This window comes from Oncorhynchus tshawytscha, linkage group LG13, assembly GCF_018296145.1.
Source record: "Oncorhynchus tshawytscha isolate Ot180627B linkage group LG13, Otsh_v2.0, whole genome shotgun sequence".
NCBI lineage: Eukaryota > Metazoa > Chordata > Actinopteri > Salmoniformes > Salmonidae > Oncorhynchus > Oncorhynchus tshawytscha.
In genome coordinates, this window is record NC_056441.1 from 9,561,757 (window position 1) to 9,577,941 (window position 16,185).

At 44.4% G+C, this 16,185-nt stretch overlaps 1 protein-coding gene across 1 annotated transcript in view; it reads left to right on the forward strand.

Annotated features, from left to right (window-relative positions):
• Window positions 1–16,185, forward strand: part of myo1g (myosin IG) — an 81,778-nt gene that overhangs the window by 39,153 nt on the left and 26,440 nt on the right. Inside the window, exons 17-21 of the mRNA XM_042295146.1 lie at window positions 1,370–1,593; window positions 3,391–3,535; window positions 8,810–8,914; window positions 9,841–9,954; window positions 13,120–13,277. Coding sequence (XP_042151080.1) covers window positions 1,370–1,593; window positions 3,391–3,535; window positions 8,810–8,914; window positions 9,841–9,954; window positions 13,120–13,277 — 746 coding nt within the window. The remainder of the gene's footprint in view (window positions 1–1,369; window positions 1,594–3,390; window positions 3,536–8,809; window positions 8,915–9,840; window positions 9,955–13,119; window positions 13,278–16,185) is intronic.

Below are 16,185 nucleotides of genomic sequence, written 5' to 3' on the forward strand. Positions count from 1 at the left end.
ACCATCATTACATACCATTTAATTTATCATTTTTTCTTCTCTTCTTTCTCTGCAATTGTGAAATAAATACCCTGCTTTTCTCTCTGTGACCCACTCCAGGGATTGAGTCCCAAATAACACCCTATTCCCTATACGGTGCACTACTTTTTACCAGAGCCATATAGTTCTTGGTCAAAAGTAGTACACTACTGTATATAGGGAATAGGTTGCCTTTTGGGAAGAGATTCATCCGGGTCAATCTGCAGCCGAGGCGCTTCTCTAAGTGGAAAAGAAGCCCTGACGGTCTCTGGAAAGACTTCGATTTTTCCCAAATGGCACCCCATTACCTATATAGTCCACTACTTTTGACCAGAACCCATAGTGCACTATACATGGAATAGGGTGCCATTTGGGCCCCTGAAGTGTTGCCGGCTAGTTTGCCTGACACCCTTCTTTCTCCCTAGTGACTCTTGTACTGTAGTGTTTTTGAGTATCTTGACTCATGTACTGTAGTGTTTTGAGTATCTTGACTCATGTACTGTAGTGTTTTTGAGTGTCTTGACTCATGTACTGTAGTGTTTTTGAGGGTCTTGACTCATGTACTGTAGTGTTTTTGAGTGTCTTGACTCATGTACTGTAGTGTTTTTGAGTGTCTTGACTCATGTACTGTAGTGTTTTGAGTATCTTGACTCATGCACTGTAGTGTTTTTGAGTGTCTTGACTCATGTACTGTAGTGTTTTTGAGGGTCTTGACTCATGTACTGTAGTGTTTTTGAGGGTCTTGACTCATGTACTGTAGTGTTTTTGAGGGTCTTGACTCATGTACTGTAGTGTTTTTGAGGGTCTTGACTCATGTACTGTAGTGTTTTTGAGTGTCTTGACTCATGTACTGTAGTGTTTTTGAGTGTCTTGACTCATGTACTGTAGTGTTTTTGAGGGTCTTGACTCATGTACTGTAGTGTTTTTGAGTGTCTTGACTCATGTACTGTAGTGTTTTTGAGGGTCTTGACTCATGTACTGTAGTGTTTTTGAGTGTCTTGACTCATGTACTGTAATATTTTTAGCACCTTTTTCTCAACTCACCACTTCAATAAGATAGCTTGTGAGGGGGACCTCTTGGACATTTGAACATGTTTCAGTTTCTATAACCCCTCCCTCCCTCCCCCCCCTCCCTCCCTCCCCCTCCCTCCCCCCTCCCCCCCCTCCCTCCCCCCTCCCTCCCTCCCCCCCCTCCCTCCCCCTCCCTCCCGCCCCTCCCCTCCCTCCCTCCCTCCCTCCCCCCCCCCCCCTCCCCCTCCCTCCCTCCCTCCCCCTCCCTCCCTCCCTCCCCTCCCTCCCCCTCCCCCTCCCCCCTCCCCCCCTTCCTTCCCTCCCTCCCTCTCCCCACCAGGTGTGGCGCGGGGCGCTGGCGAGGATGCGTTGCCGGCGGATGCGCGCCATCTTTGTCATCATGGGCTGCTACAAGCGTTACAAGGTCAAGGTCCACTTCTGGGAGGTGGCGCGACGCTTCGCCAACGTATGCAACATGGCTGACTATGGGAAAAGCGTGGAGTGGCCCACACCACCAGCAGCCCTCACACAATTCCACAGCATCACGCAGAAGCTGCACCGCAGGTCAGTCAGTCCCCATGGTAACCCCCACACAGATAAATAGAATGTGCAGAAGCTGAGTGTGTAATGTGTCCATTTTATATACATCAGTACTGTGTGTCTAAAACAATTTCCCCCTTGGGACATCAAAGTTCATCCTAACTACAGTAAGAGAGGCTGTCATTGGTGTGTGTGTGTACTTGTGCGTGCTTACGTGTGTGTGTGTGCGTGCGTGAGTACGTGTGCACGTGTGTGTGGAAGGAGTCTGCGTTTATGTTTTGTCATACTTCTTTTCTTCACTATAGACAGATACAAAACATCAGACCATCTTTATATAGATATACCATCTACAGGACCTTCGGAAAGTATTCAGACACCTTGACTTTTTCCATATTTTGTTCCATTACAGCTTTATTCTAAAATTGATTAGATAAGTAAAATACTCAGCAATCTAACACACGATACCCCATAATGACAAAGTGAAAAAAGTTTTTAAGACATTTTCAAAAACAGAAATACCTTATTTACATTAATATTCAGAACCTTTGCTATGAGTTTAGAAATTGAGCTCAGGTGCATCCTGTTTCCACTGATCATCCTTGAGATGATATTTCTACAATATGATTGGAGTCCACCTGGGGGTAAATTCAATTGATTGGACATGATTTGGAAAGGCACACATCTGTCTATATAAGGTACCACAGTTGACAAAAACCAAACCATGAGGTTAAAGGAATTGTACATAGAGCTCTGAGACAGGATTGTGTCGAGGCACAGACCTGGGGAAGGGTACCAAAAAATGTGGGCAGCATTGAAGGTCCCCAAGAACACAGTGGCTTCCATCATTCCTAAATGGAAGAAGTTAGGAACCACCAACACTCTTCCTAGAGCTGTCCGACTGGCCAAACTGAGCAATCGGGGGAGAAGGGCCTTGGTTAGGGAGGTGACCAAGAACCCTATGGTCACTCTGAAAGAGCTTCAGAGTTCCTCTGTGGAGATGGGAGAACCTTCCAGAAGGACAACCAACTCTGCAGCACTTCTCCAAATCAGGCATTTATGGTAGTGGCCAGACGGAAGCCACCCTGCTTGGGCACTTAAGATTCTCTGGTCTGGTGAAACCAAGATGGAACTCTTTGGCCTGAATGCCAAGTATCATGTCTGGAGGAAACCTCGAATCATCCCTACGGTGAAGCATGGCGGTGGCAGCATCATGCTGTGGGGAAGTTTTTCAGCGGCAGGGACTGAGGATCTGTAGAGAATTTTATATTTAATTTTTTCACTTTTAATACATTTACAAACATTTCTAAAAACCTGTTTTTTGCTTCGTCATTATGGTGTAACGTGTGTAGACTGAATTTTTTTTATTTAATCCATTTTAGAATAAGGCTGTAACATAACAAAATGTGGAAAAAGTAAAGGGGTCTGAATACACTGTATATAACCACCTTTATATATAAATATATATTTTCTTTCATTTAACTAGGCAAGTTGTTATGAACAAATTCTTATTTACATTGACGGTCTACTCCGGCATAACCCAAACACGGACGACGCTGGGCCAATTGTGCTCCGCCCTATGGGGCTCCCAATCATTGCCGGTTGTGATACAGCTCTAAATCGAACCAAGATCTGTAGTGATGCCTCTAGCACTGACATGCAGTCCCGTAGACCGCTGCGCCACCCGGGAGCCCAATATATATATATAGATCATCTTTATAGAATTCAAAAGGTACTCACATAAACCATGAAAAGGAATAACCTAAATAAGTTTTCTCTGCAACATCTTTGATATATTCTGTGTTTTACATTGTTTGTCCCAAGATGGCGTGCGTGGCAGATAGTGAAGAATATCCCACCATCTGACATGGGGGAAATACGGGCCAAGGTGGCTGCTCTGGGGGCCCTGAATGGGGAGAGGAAGGACTGGGGCTGTGGTCGATCCTGGGAGAGAGACTACCTGGCTAATGTGAGTCACTCACACAGCACGGCCATGTATGTTCAGTACTTTCACTCAGTTTCAAAAATATTGTTTGGCGCTCCTACATGAGGGACAAAATACTAATCAGACTTCTCACATAAGATTACTTTCAACCCTCATGCCTTGTTTATGTTATTTTAGTCATGGTCTTGATTGGTCTAAAATCCTGATGAATGGAATGAGTATCTACTGTATGTCATAGAAAGTGAAGAGGTAAATCTAGAGCGCATGTTGAAACAACAACACAACACCATACACACACATCTGACCAAGACCAGTATACAGTACATCGTAAGGGGAGATACAATGACATCATTCCGGAAGCATCCATCGCAGGCAGGATGGAATGCGTGTGATGAACCACAAAGCCATCAGATTGTGGTTGGCTGAGTCAAAGGCAGTCACAATCAGTCCCATTCTAATGGGTCTCACTCACGACTCGTTAAAGGGTTAATACAATTACGTTTGGTCGTTGGAGCCATGACAGACCCCCTCTGGGTACCGTGACAAGGGCTGGTCATGTTAATCAGTCAATGAGGCAGTCAGTTGGTCTCCTAGTGGCTTGTGACTAAGGGTGCAGACCAAATGGCACCCTATTCCCTAAATAGTGCACTACTTTTGACCAGAGTCCAATGGGTCCTAGTCAAAAGTAGTGCACTATATAGGGAATAGGGTACCATTTGAGACGTATCCTAGAACCTTATTCAACCCCCTTCTGCCCCCCTCCCCACCCTCCTCCCATGTCATATCCTGAGCCAACAAAGGCTTAACTGTTTATGACAACCGTCTCAAACGTCCCAATCTCCTGCTTTCAATGATCTACTCCTCTATCTCATCATCTCATTGACCCTTGCATCAGGTCAAGCTGAGTCTATCATGGTCAATCCATTGGTTTACACTTCAGACGATTCAACACATTCAATCCATATTCCAGACATACTTGTACATTCACTATATACAGGGCATTCGGAGTGTATTTAGACCCCTTGACTTCTTCCACATTTTGTTACGTTACAGTCTTATTCAAATAAAATACAATCCTCAATCTACACACAATACCCCATATTGAAAAAGCAAAAACAGGTTTTTAGAATTTTTTACAAATGTATTACAAATAAAAAATTGAAATATGACATTTACATAAGTATTCAGACCCTTTACTCAGTACTTTGTTGAAGCACCTTTGGCATCGATTACAGCCTTGAGTCTTCTTGGGTATGATGCTACAGTGGCTTACGAAAGTATTCACCCCCTTGGCATTTTTCCTATTTTGTTGCCTTACAACCTGGAATTAAAATATATTTTTGGGGGGGTTTGTATCATTTGATTCACACAACATGCCTACCACTTTGAAGATGCTAAATATTTTTAGGGGTGTGAAACAAGCAAAAAATAAGACAAAAAATTTAACTTGAGCGTGCATAACTATTCACCCCCCCAAAGTCAATACTTTGTAGAGCCACCTTTTGCAGCAATTACAGCTGCAAGTCTCTTGGGGTATGTCTCTAAGCTTGGCACATCTAGCCACTGGGATTTTGGCCCATTCTTCAAGGCAAAACTGCTCCAGCTCCTTCAAGTTGGATGGGTTCCGCTGGTGTACAGCAATCTTGAAGTCATACCACAGATTCACAATTGGATTGAGGTTTGGGCTTTGACTAGGCCATTCCAAGACATTTAAATGTTTCCCCATAAACCACTGTTGCTTTAGCAGTATGCTTTGGATCATTGTCCTGCTGGAAGATGAACCTCCGTCCCAGTCTCAAATCTCGAAGACTGAAACAGGTTTCCCTCAAGAATTTCCCTGTATTTAGCGCCATCCATCATTCCTTCAATTCTGACCAGTTTCCCAGTCTCTGCCGATGGAAAACATGGGATGGTGTTCTCAGGTTGATGAGAGGTGTTGGGTTTGCACTAGACAGTTTTCATCTTGATGGCCAAAAAGCTATATTTTAGTCTCATCTGACCAGAGTACCTTCTACCATATGTTTGGGGAGTCTCCCACATGCCTTTTGGCGAACACTTTAAGCAATTGACTTTTTTCTGGCCACTCCTCTGTAAAGCCCAGCTCTGTGGAGTGTACAGATTAAAGTGGCCCTATGGACAGATACGCCAATCTCTTCTGTGGAGCTTTTCAGCTCCTTCAGGGTTATCTTTGGTCTCTTTGTTGACTCTCTGATTAATGCCCTCCTTGCCTGGTCCGTGAGTTTTGGTGGGCGGCCCTCTCTTGGCAGGTTTGTTGTGGTGCCAAATTCTTTCAATTTTTTAATAGTGGATTTAATGGTGCTCTGTGGGATGTTCAGTTTCTGATATATTTTTTTATAACCCAACTCTGATCTGTACTTCTCCACAACTTTGTCCCTGACCTGTTTGGAGAGCTCCTTGGTTTTTATCATGATGCCACTTGCTTGGTGGTGCCCCTTGCTTAGTGTTGTAGCAGATTCTGGGGCCTTTCAGAACAGGTGTGTGTGTGTTCATATATATATATATATATATATATATATATATATATATATATATATATATATATATACTGAGATCATGTGACAAATCATTTGACACTTATGAGATCATGTGACAAATCATTTGACACTTATGAGATCATGTGACAAATCATTTGACACTTAGATTGCACACAGGTGTACTTTATTTAATTAATTATGTGACTTCTGAAGGTAATTGGTTGCACCAGATCTTATTTAGGGGCTTCATAGCAAAGGGGGTGAATGCATACTGTATGTACGCACCACTTTTCAGTTTTGTATTTTGTAACTTTTTTTAAATATATTTTTTTTCACTTCACCAATTTGGACTATTCCATTCCATGAAATCCAAATAAAAATCAATTTAAATTGCATGTTGTAATGCAATAAAATAGGAAAAACTTGGCACACCTGTAATTACGGAGTTTCTCCAATTCTTCTCTGCAGATCCTCTCAAGCTCTGTCAGGTTGGATGGGGAGCGTCGCTGCACAGCTATTTTCAGGTCTCTCCAGAGATGTTTGATCAGGTTCAATTCTGGGCTGTGGCTGGGCAACTCAAGGATATTCAGAGACTTGTCCCGAAGCCACTGCTGCGTTGTCTTGGCTGTGTACTTAGGGTCATTGTCCTGTTGGAAGGTGAACCTTCGCCCCAATGAGTGTTCTGGAGCAGATTTTTATCAAGGATCTCTCTGTACTTTTCTCCATTCATCTTTCACTCGATCCTGACTAGTCTCCCAGTCCCTGCCTCTGAAAAACATCCCCACAGCATGATGCTGCCACCGCCATGCTTCACCGTAGGGATGGTGCCAAGTTTCCTCCAGACGTAATGCTTGGCATTCAGGCCAAGAGTTCAATTCTGGTTTCATCAGACCAGAGAATCTTGTTTCTTATGGTCAGAGTCTTTAGGTGCCTTTTGGCAAACTCCAAGAGAGCTGTCATGTGTCTTTTACGAAAGAGGGGCTTCCATCTGGCCACTCTACCATAAAGGCCTGATTGGTGGAGTGCTACAGAGATGGTTGTTCTTCTAGGAGATTCTCCCATCGCCACAGAGGAACTCTGGAGCTCTGTCAGTGTGACCAAGGCCCTTCTCCCCCGATTGCTCAGTTTGGCCCGGTGGCCAGCTCTAGGAAGAGTCTTGGTGGTTCCAGACTTCTTTCATTTAAGAATGATGGAGACCTCTGTGTCCTTGGGGACCTTCAATGCTGCAGAATTATTTTGGTAACCTTCCCCTGATCTGTGCCTAGACACAATCCTGTCTCGGAGCTCAACAGACAGTTCCTTCAACCTCATGGCTTGGTGTTTGCTCTGACATGCACTGTCAACTGTGGGACCGTATATAGACAGGTGTGTGTCTTTCCAAATCATGTCCAGTCAATTGAATTTACTGGTGGACTCCAATCAAATTGTAGAAACATCTCAAGAATGATCAATGGAAACAGGATGCACCTGAGCTGAATTTCGAGTTTCATAGCAAAGGGTCTGAACACTTATGTAAATAAGTTATTTATGGTTTTTATTTTTAGTACATTTGCTAAAATGTCTAAAAACCTGTTTTCACTTTGTCATTATGGGGTATTGTGTGTGGATTGATGAGAGAAATGTTTTATTTAATAAATTTTAGAATAAGGTTGTAACGTAACAAAATGTGGAAAAAGTCAAGGTGTCTGAATACTTTCCGAATGCACCGTATAACCTTCAGAATGTGAAATACTGTTATGCAGTTCATTCCTATCTTAAATCTCTGAATGTTCTCATGAGCCTGTGGTGAGGTATTGTCTGTAATAACAGAGCTTTAGACTGTATCCTTTTACATGTTGATATTTCTTAAAATGCATATAAAGATTCACATTTACCGCAAACATACGTGGGTAAAAGCCTTGTACAGGACAACTAGACGGCCATAAAAACCGTGACCCTTCTCTGAATTCACCATCTAATATAATTTCTATCGTGCTGTGGTGATTGATCTGCTCGTCTCATCATTGATATAAGTTTGAGAGAGGCCGGGAAAGGTTATATGAACAGTGTTCTGGTTAATGAGGAGATGCTATCCAGCTGGCAGCAGGCAGACGGGGTCATGTAATGTTATTCTTGTTAGACCGTCCTGATATTACATCCGAAACGAGAGTGTAGCGGTTAGGATGGTGAATCAGGCTAGTGTAATATATCGCATAATCCCAAATTGCACCCTATTCCCTATATAGTGCACTACATTTGACCAGGTTCCATTGTCAGCAGCATACCACAATGCATCCAACTGTTGGCTTGCTGCTGATGCTAAGCAGGGTTGCTTAATGGTTGGTACCTGGATGGGAAACCAGATGCTTCTGGAAGTGGTGTTGGAGGACCTGTAGGAGGTGCTCTTTCCTCCGATGTAAAAACATGTTAACTTTTTCCCAATGCCCCAAGGGGTCATTGTCCTGTGTAGGGTGCTGTCTTTGGATGGAATGTTAAATGGGTGTCCTGACTCTCTGTGGACACTAAAATGGCCCATGCCACTTATTGTAAGATTAGGGTTGTTGACGCTGGTGTCCTGACTAAATTCCTAATCTGGCCCTCATATCATCATGGCCACCTTATCATTCCCAGCTTCCAATTGGCTCATTCTTCTCCCCTGTAACTATTTCCCAGGTCATTGCTGTAAATGAGAATATGTTCTCAGTCAACTTACCTGGTTAAATAAGGGTTAAAGAAAAAGCAAGGCTCTGGTCAAAAGTAGTGCACTTTGAAGAGACTAGTGTGCCATGTGTGACTCATCCATAATGTGTGTCTTTGATTTCAGGTGAGGGACAGTCATCAAAGCAGCTCCAACTTCATACTATTCTCCCAAGAGCTCAGGAACAAAGACGAGTACAACCAGGTCATCTTCTCTGGATTCTGTAGGAAGGTATGAGTACAACCAGGTCATCTTCTCTGGATTCTGTAGGAAGGTATGAATACAACCAGGTCATCTTCTCTGGATTCTGTAGGAAGGTATGAGTACAACCAGGTCATCTTCTCTGGATTCTGTAGGAAGGTATGAATACAACCAGGTCATCTTCTCTGGATTCTGTAGGAAGGTATGAGTACAACCGGGTCATCTTCTCTGGATTCTGTAGGAAGGTATGAGTACAACCGGGTCATCTTCTCTGGATTCTGTAGGAAGGTATGAAAACAAATCAAATCAAATCAAATCAAATTTTATTTGTCACATACACATGGTTAGCAGATGTTAATGCGAGTGTAGCGAAATGCTTGTGCTTCTAGTTCCGACAATGCAGTAATAACGAGCAAGTAATCTAACTAACAATTCCAAAAAAAACTACTGTCTTATACACAGTGTAAGGGGATAAAGAATATGTACATAAGGATATATGAATGAGTGATGGTACAGAGCAGCATAGGCAAGATACAGTAGATGATATCGAGTACAGTATATACATATGAGATAAGTATGTAAACCAAGTGGCATAGTTAAAGTGGCTAGTGATACATGTATTACATAAGGATGCAGTCGATGATATAGAGTACAGTATCAACGTATGCATATGAGATGAACCTAATTGCCTATTAGCCTATTGTACTGCCAAGAGGAGTTTCAGTTGCTTTTTGTCTCTCTCTCTTTCCCTCTTTGGAAAAACCTTTAACTTCAGATCCAGACTTGGACTTTTTGTGTTCACATATCTGTCCTGGTTTCTGTTTTTGGCTGGTTTGATCCATGATAGTTCTGATTTCTACATTAAAGATGCCATTGTAGAGCAAAATAAAAACATATCTTTCTCTCTCTCTCTCTCTCTCTCTCTCTCTCTCTCTCTCTCTCTCTCTCTCTCTCAGATGAACAGATTCAATAAAAGCTCAGACCGAGCTTTGCTGATCACAGACAAACATATCTACAAACTGGACCCCAAAAAACAGTTTAAAGTGTTGAAAAGACTGCCTCTAGAAGTGGTGAGTATACTCTTCAAGTGTGCCCCGTCCAGTGAAAGCCACCTTACTCCAGCCCGTGAGTTACCTCTTTACATCCACCTACATCCGTTGCCTGGGTATTACTTACAGACATGGGATACGTCCAAAATGGTACTCTTTTCCATATATAGTGCACTACTTTTGACCAGGATCCACTATGTAGGGTATAGGGTGCTGTTTGGGATGTACTCATGATCAATGGCCTCTGTCTGTCTGTGTGAATTAGTGACCCCAGAACAGAGGTTGAGGGAAGCAGGGAGAGGGGAAGGGGGGAGAAGGGAGGAGAGCGGGAGGGGAGGGAGAAGGAGGGAGTGGGAAGAGCAAATGAGGGGGGTAGGGAGAGTGTGAAGGAGAGAGGTGGGGAGGGGGTGCGAAGGAGGGAGAGGTAGGGGGAGGAAAGGAGGGAGATTGGGAAGGAGGAGGGAGGAAAGGAGAAAGAGAGGGGGAGGAAAGGATGGTAGAGGAGAGGAAGGAGGGAGAGGAGGGAGGAATTGAGGGAGAGTGGGAAGGGGGAGTGATAGTGGGAAGGAGGGGGGGGAGGAAAAGAGGGAGAGGGGGAGGAAAGGAGGGAGAGGATTGAGGAAAGGAGGAGGGAAGGAGGGATAGTGGGAAGGAGGGAGAGTGGGAGGGAGGGGGAGGAGATGAAAGGAGGAGGAGGAGTGAGGGAAGGAGGGAGGGAGAGAGGAAAGGAGGGGGAGCAGTGAGGGAAGGAGGGAGAGAGGAAAGGAGGGGAGGAGTGAGGGAAGGAGGTAAGGAGGGAGGCAGATGGGAGAAAGTGTAAGGTGTCTGATCTACATTTCGTGGTCCTGATGATGGAGGGGAGCAGTACGATGCTCCACAGATGTGTGTTGTGCTGCATTGACAGTCAGTCAGGGAGAGGGCCACAGTACTTACTGTACACACAGTGTGTTTTACTCTGAAGCTGTCCATGTTACAGAACACACTGTAGGTTGAGGTAACAAGGCAGTTAATTATACAGTATTACATAATGAGCAGCTGAACACCAGTTAGGATAGAACACAACCAACACAGCTGAACACCAGCTAGGATAGAACAAAACCAACACAGCTGAACACCAGTTAGGATAAAGCACAGCCATACCGTGGGAAGAAACAGTTGAGTTATGAAGTTATCCAGAGCAATATCACTTTGTTTTACTATAGTATGGCTGAAAAGTAAGGTTAAGTACTGTAAATCACTTTCAACTTTGGGTTTGATTTAGAATGTATGAATGACAGGATAGCTGAACCCACATTTTGGTTTAAAGTGAGAGTAGCTCACAACTGCTGTGTGATTCACAACATTACAGTGTAGTTACAGTGTACTGCTAAAATAAAGGTGAAGTAAATATAACCAATAGTTGTCATGGTACTGTACAGTAACTCATCATGGCCTAGAATTGAAAGAGGCTGTAGGATTCAATCTCTACTATTCTGACGACAAACTACACTATAGTACAACCTCATCACTGTTAACCATGACGCCCAACTACAGTATAGTACCACCTCATCACTGTTAACCATGACGCCCAACTACAGTATAGTACCACCTCATCACTGTTAACCATGACGCCCAACTACAGTATAGTACCACCTCATCACTGTTAACCATGACGCCCAACTACAGTATAGTACCACCTCATCACTGTTAACCATGACGCCCAACTACAGTATAGTACCACCTCATCACTGTTAACCATGACGCCCACTGTTAACCATGACGCCCAACTACAGTATAGTACCACCTCATCACTGTTAACCATGACGCCCAACTACAGTATAGTACCACCTCATCACTGTTAACCATGATGCCCAACTACAGTATAGTACCACCTCATCACTGTTAACCATGACGCCCAACTACAGTATAGTACCACCTCATCACTGTTAACCATGACGCCCAACTACAGTATAGTACCACCTCATCACTGTTAATCATGACGCCCAACTACAGTATAGTACCACCTCATCACTGTTAACCATGACGTCCAACTACAGTATAGTACCACCTCATCACTGTTAATCATGACGCCCAACTACAGAATAGTACCACCTCATCCATCACTGTTCTGTACATAGACTATGATATTGTACTGTGTGTTATCTTATGACCGGGACGAGGCTATTTAGCTCTGCACTATTCTGTGCCATGTCTGTGTTGTGTCCCAAATGCCAGCCGATTCCCTATAAACCGCACCACTTTTGACCAGAGCCCTATGGAGAACCATAAGGGAATAGGGTGCACACCTTGATGCCACGCTGTGTGTTAAGGTATGACAGGGACTAGGTCATGTAGCTCAGGGTCAGCCCTGTCTTATGTAGTGCAGGCCAGGACAGATAGGACAGGGTGTCCTAGTCCCATTGTTCCAGCCTTGACAGGCCTGACACTACAGGGTCATAGGCAGTACAGTAACGTCTAGGCTGTTTGGTTGTAGGATTAACCTGTGTTATGTTTGCTTGTATTCATCCTGCCAGCTGTAAGAGGTTTAGCACCAACCCGACTGTCTCTTTCTCTCACACGTGTGTACACTTTCTCTCTCTCTGTCTCTGTCTGTCTCTCTCTCTGTTTAAATCTGACTGGTTCACTAATCATGACCTAATCTCCCCTAATACACACACACACACACACACACACACACACACACACACACGTGCAGCATGGATAGAGAGCGTAAAGTACTAGACCGACATAAAACCCTGCAACTTATCCAGAATGCCGCAGCCCACCTGGTGTTCGACCTTCCTAAATTCTCCCATGGCACCCCGCCCCTCCATAAGCTCCACTGGCTTCCAGTCGAAGGTCAAGAGGAACTGCCCCTCCCTACCTTCAGGCTATGCTCAAACCCTACACCCCAACCCAAGCAATCTGTTCTGCCACCTCTGGTCGCTTGGCTCTCCCACCCCTAGGGGAGGGGAGCTCCTGCTCAACCCAGTCTTCTATGTCCTGTGACTGTACCCAATTCGCTGACCGTTAGGCTACCTACTGCCATGAAGAGTGGAAACAGAAATGTTCCCTGGGAGGGAGTTATATACCTGTGACTGTACCAGGAAGTGTTACCACTACACCACTGCTCTGTGTGTATGTATGTGTCTGAGTGTGAACCTGTGTGTGTGTGTGAGTGTAGCTTACCTCTTTCTACTCCCCCAGATAACAGGTCTGAGTGTCACTGCAGGCGTTGACCAGATGGTGGCGCTACACACTTCCTCCCAGGATGATGTTCTTCTCTACATCCAGAGAGGGGAGCTGTGCCCCGACCAGGACCGCATCGGGGAGCTGGTGGGAAGGCTCATCGACCACTTCACACGGTCAGTGGCCACGGTCAGGGGTTGGGTAAGACCAAGCTGCACTGGGCTGGCCTGGTTAAGCATTCACCGTAGTCAGTGACGACATGTGTTAGCATGATCAAACCTCCCTGAAACCGGATTGAGACTGGGATTGTGTTAGCATGATCAAATCAGCCTGAACAAGGATTGAGACTGGGATTGTGTTGAGACTGTGATTGGTTTAGACTACAGCTCTTCCAGGGCTTTTCACACTAGCCAACTGTTTCAAGACAAGTTGTACTGAGCTGGCCTGGTTAGGCATTCACCATAGTTGCTGAAACCTGAAAAGCTGATCAGGACAATGTGTAAAGAAAATACCAGTCAGCACGGTTTGGTTGGGGTCAGCAGGATAGCGTAAATGGGGTGTCAATGTCAAACTTAATTAAAAACTTCTCTCAGGGACCTCCTGAGTCTAAGGCACTGCATTGCGGCAAGTAGCCTAGTGGTTAGAGTGTTGGGCCAGTAACCGAAAGGATGCTAGATCGAATCCCAGAGCTGACAAAGTAAAAAATCTGTCCTTCTGCCCCCGAACAAGGCAGTTAACCCACTGTTCCTAGGCTGTCATTGTAAATAAGAATTTGTTCTTAACTGACTTGTGCAGTTAAATAAAGGTAAAATAGTAATAAAATAAATTGCAGTGCTTGAGGTGTCACTACAGACCCGGGTTTGATCCTAGGCTGTATCACAGCCGGCTGTGACTGGGAGATACATGAGGTGGCGCACAATTGGCCCAGCGTCGTCAGGGTTAGGGGAGGGTTTGGCCTGCCGGGATTGTCTTGTCCCATCGTGCTCTAGCGACTCCTTCTGGCAGGCCGGGTGCCTGCAAACTGACCTCGGTCGCCAGGTGTACAGTGTTTCCTCTGACCCATTGGTGCGGCTGGCTTCCAGGTTAAGTGAGCCGTGTGTAAAGAAGCGGCTTGGCAGGGTCATGTTTTGGAGGACGCATGGCTTTTGACCTTCGCTTCTTCTGAGTCCATAGGAGAGTTGCAGTGATGGAACGAGACTGTAACTACCAATTGGATATCACGAAATTGGGAGAAAAAAGGGGTACAAATGTGTGTGTTTATATGTGTATATATATATATATATATATATAAGTTTATATTGATAAGTCTGAATCTGATGTCTGATTCATAATGGCATTTGTCTCTGTCATAGTTTTGAATCAGATTTGTGGCATTAATCACTGCCATATTTAAATGTATAATAATTTGTTGTTGTCAGGCTGATTTTCATGGCCCTCCAGGGTTCAGGTTGTGTTTAGGATCAGCTTTCCCTCTCCCAATCCTGAACCAAAACTGACCAAAACTGACCTCAGATCAGCGTCTAGGGGCCTCAGATCAGCATCTAGGGGCCTCAGATCAGCGTCTAGGGGCCTCAGATCAGCGTCTAGGGGCCTCAGATCAGTGTCTAGGGGCAACATCACCCTGCACCCCAACAGGCAGTTTTGAGGCCCAGCCAGCAGTCTCTCCACTAAGCCTATGGTCTTCCAGCAGTCTCTAACAGCACCCATCCCAAATAGATTGGATTCCTAAATCTTAATCTTCAAATCCAGTCAGGGCCATACTGATTTAAAGGATTGGACCCATTTTTTTCAATATTCGCCTAAAATTACATACCCAAATTGTACTGCCTGTAGCTCAGGACCTGAAGCAAGGATATGCAAATTATTGATACCATTTGAAAGGAAACACTTTGACATTTGTGGAAATGTGGATATTAATGCATGAGAATATAACACATTGCATCTGGTAAAAGATAACAGAAGAAAAAAATAAGTATATATCTTTTTTTTTTTTTTTTTCATCTTTGAAATGCAAGAGAAAGGCCAATATATGACTTAGGAATCTAGGCGCAATTTAGATTTTGGCCACTAGATGACAGTGTACGTACAAAGTTTGAGACTGATCCAATGAACCATTGCATTTCTGTTCAAAATGTTGTATCAAGACTGCACAAATGTGCCTAATTGGTGTATTAATACATGTTCAAGTTCATAATAGTGCACTCTCCTCAAACAATAGCACGGTATTCTTTCACTGTAACAGCTAGTGTAAATTGGACAGTGCAGTTAGATTAACAAGAATTTAAGCTTTCTGCCCATATCAGATATGTCTATGTCATGGGAAATGTTCTTGTTACTTAAAATGTCATGCTAATCACATTAGTGTACGTTAGCTCAACTGTCCCGTGGGGGGGAGGCACCGATCCCGTAGAGGTTAAAAACACCAGAGACCTTACTCCTACTTCTTCTCATTGTAATGTGAAATGTTCGTTTTTAGTGCTAACCTCTGAATCGTCATTTACACTGTCCAAATATCACCTCATGTACTGTAGTTACAAATTCCTCATGTCCCATTAGCCCATGATTATCAGTCATATGTTTTTAATGTCACACATCAATGGCAGGTCTGTGTGGGATACAGGATCAGTCTTGTCTGTGCAGCAGCCTGCCACCTCATTAATATACTGGTATCTTCTGCATTTTCTCACAATATAGATAGAGACCCCCTGGGGAGAGGCTTATAGGACCACAGTCAGCTGGTCGGTAGCTGTACCAGGCTGTGTTTTGGAGGATTTTTATGTGTGTGTGTGTGTGTGTGTGTGTGTGTGTCTGTCTGTGCGTTTGTATGTCTTTTTTAATGAGAGACACGCTCCTGGTGTTGTCTATGGGTCTGGGTTTGTGTTGGGCGAGGGAGTCGGTCAGTCAGTGACACGGGGCTCACACCAGCAGCGGTCTGTCTCTTGCTGCTGATCGAAGCAGCGGGCGCCGAAGAGAGAGTTAGAGCGGTGGCCATTGAGAAAGGCTAATCAGTTGGTTCAACTGCCTGCGTGACCCCTGTGTGCCATTCTTTCCCACCATCTAGGGGTCATGACCCCTACAGGTTCT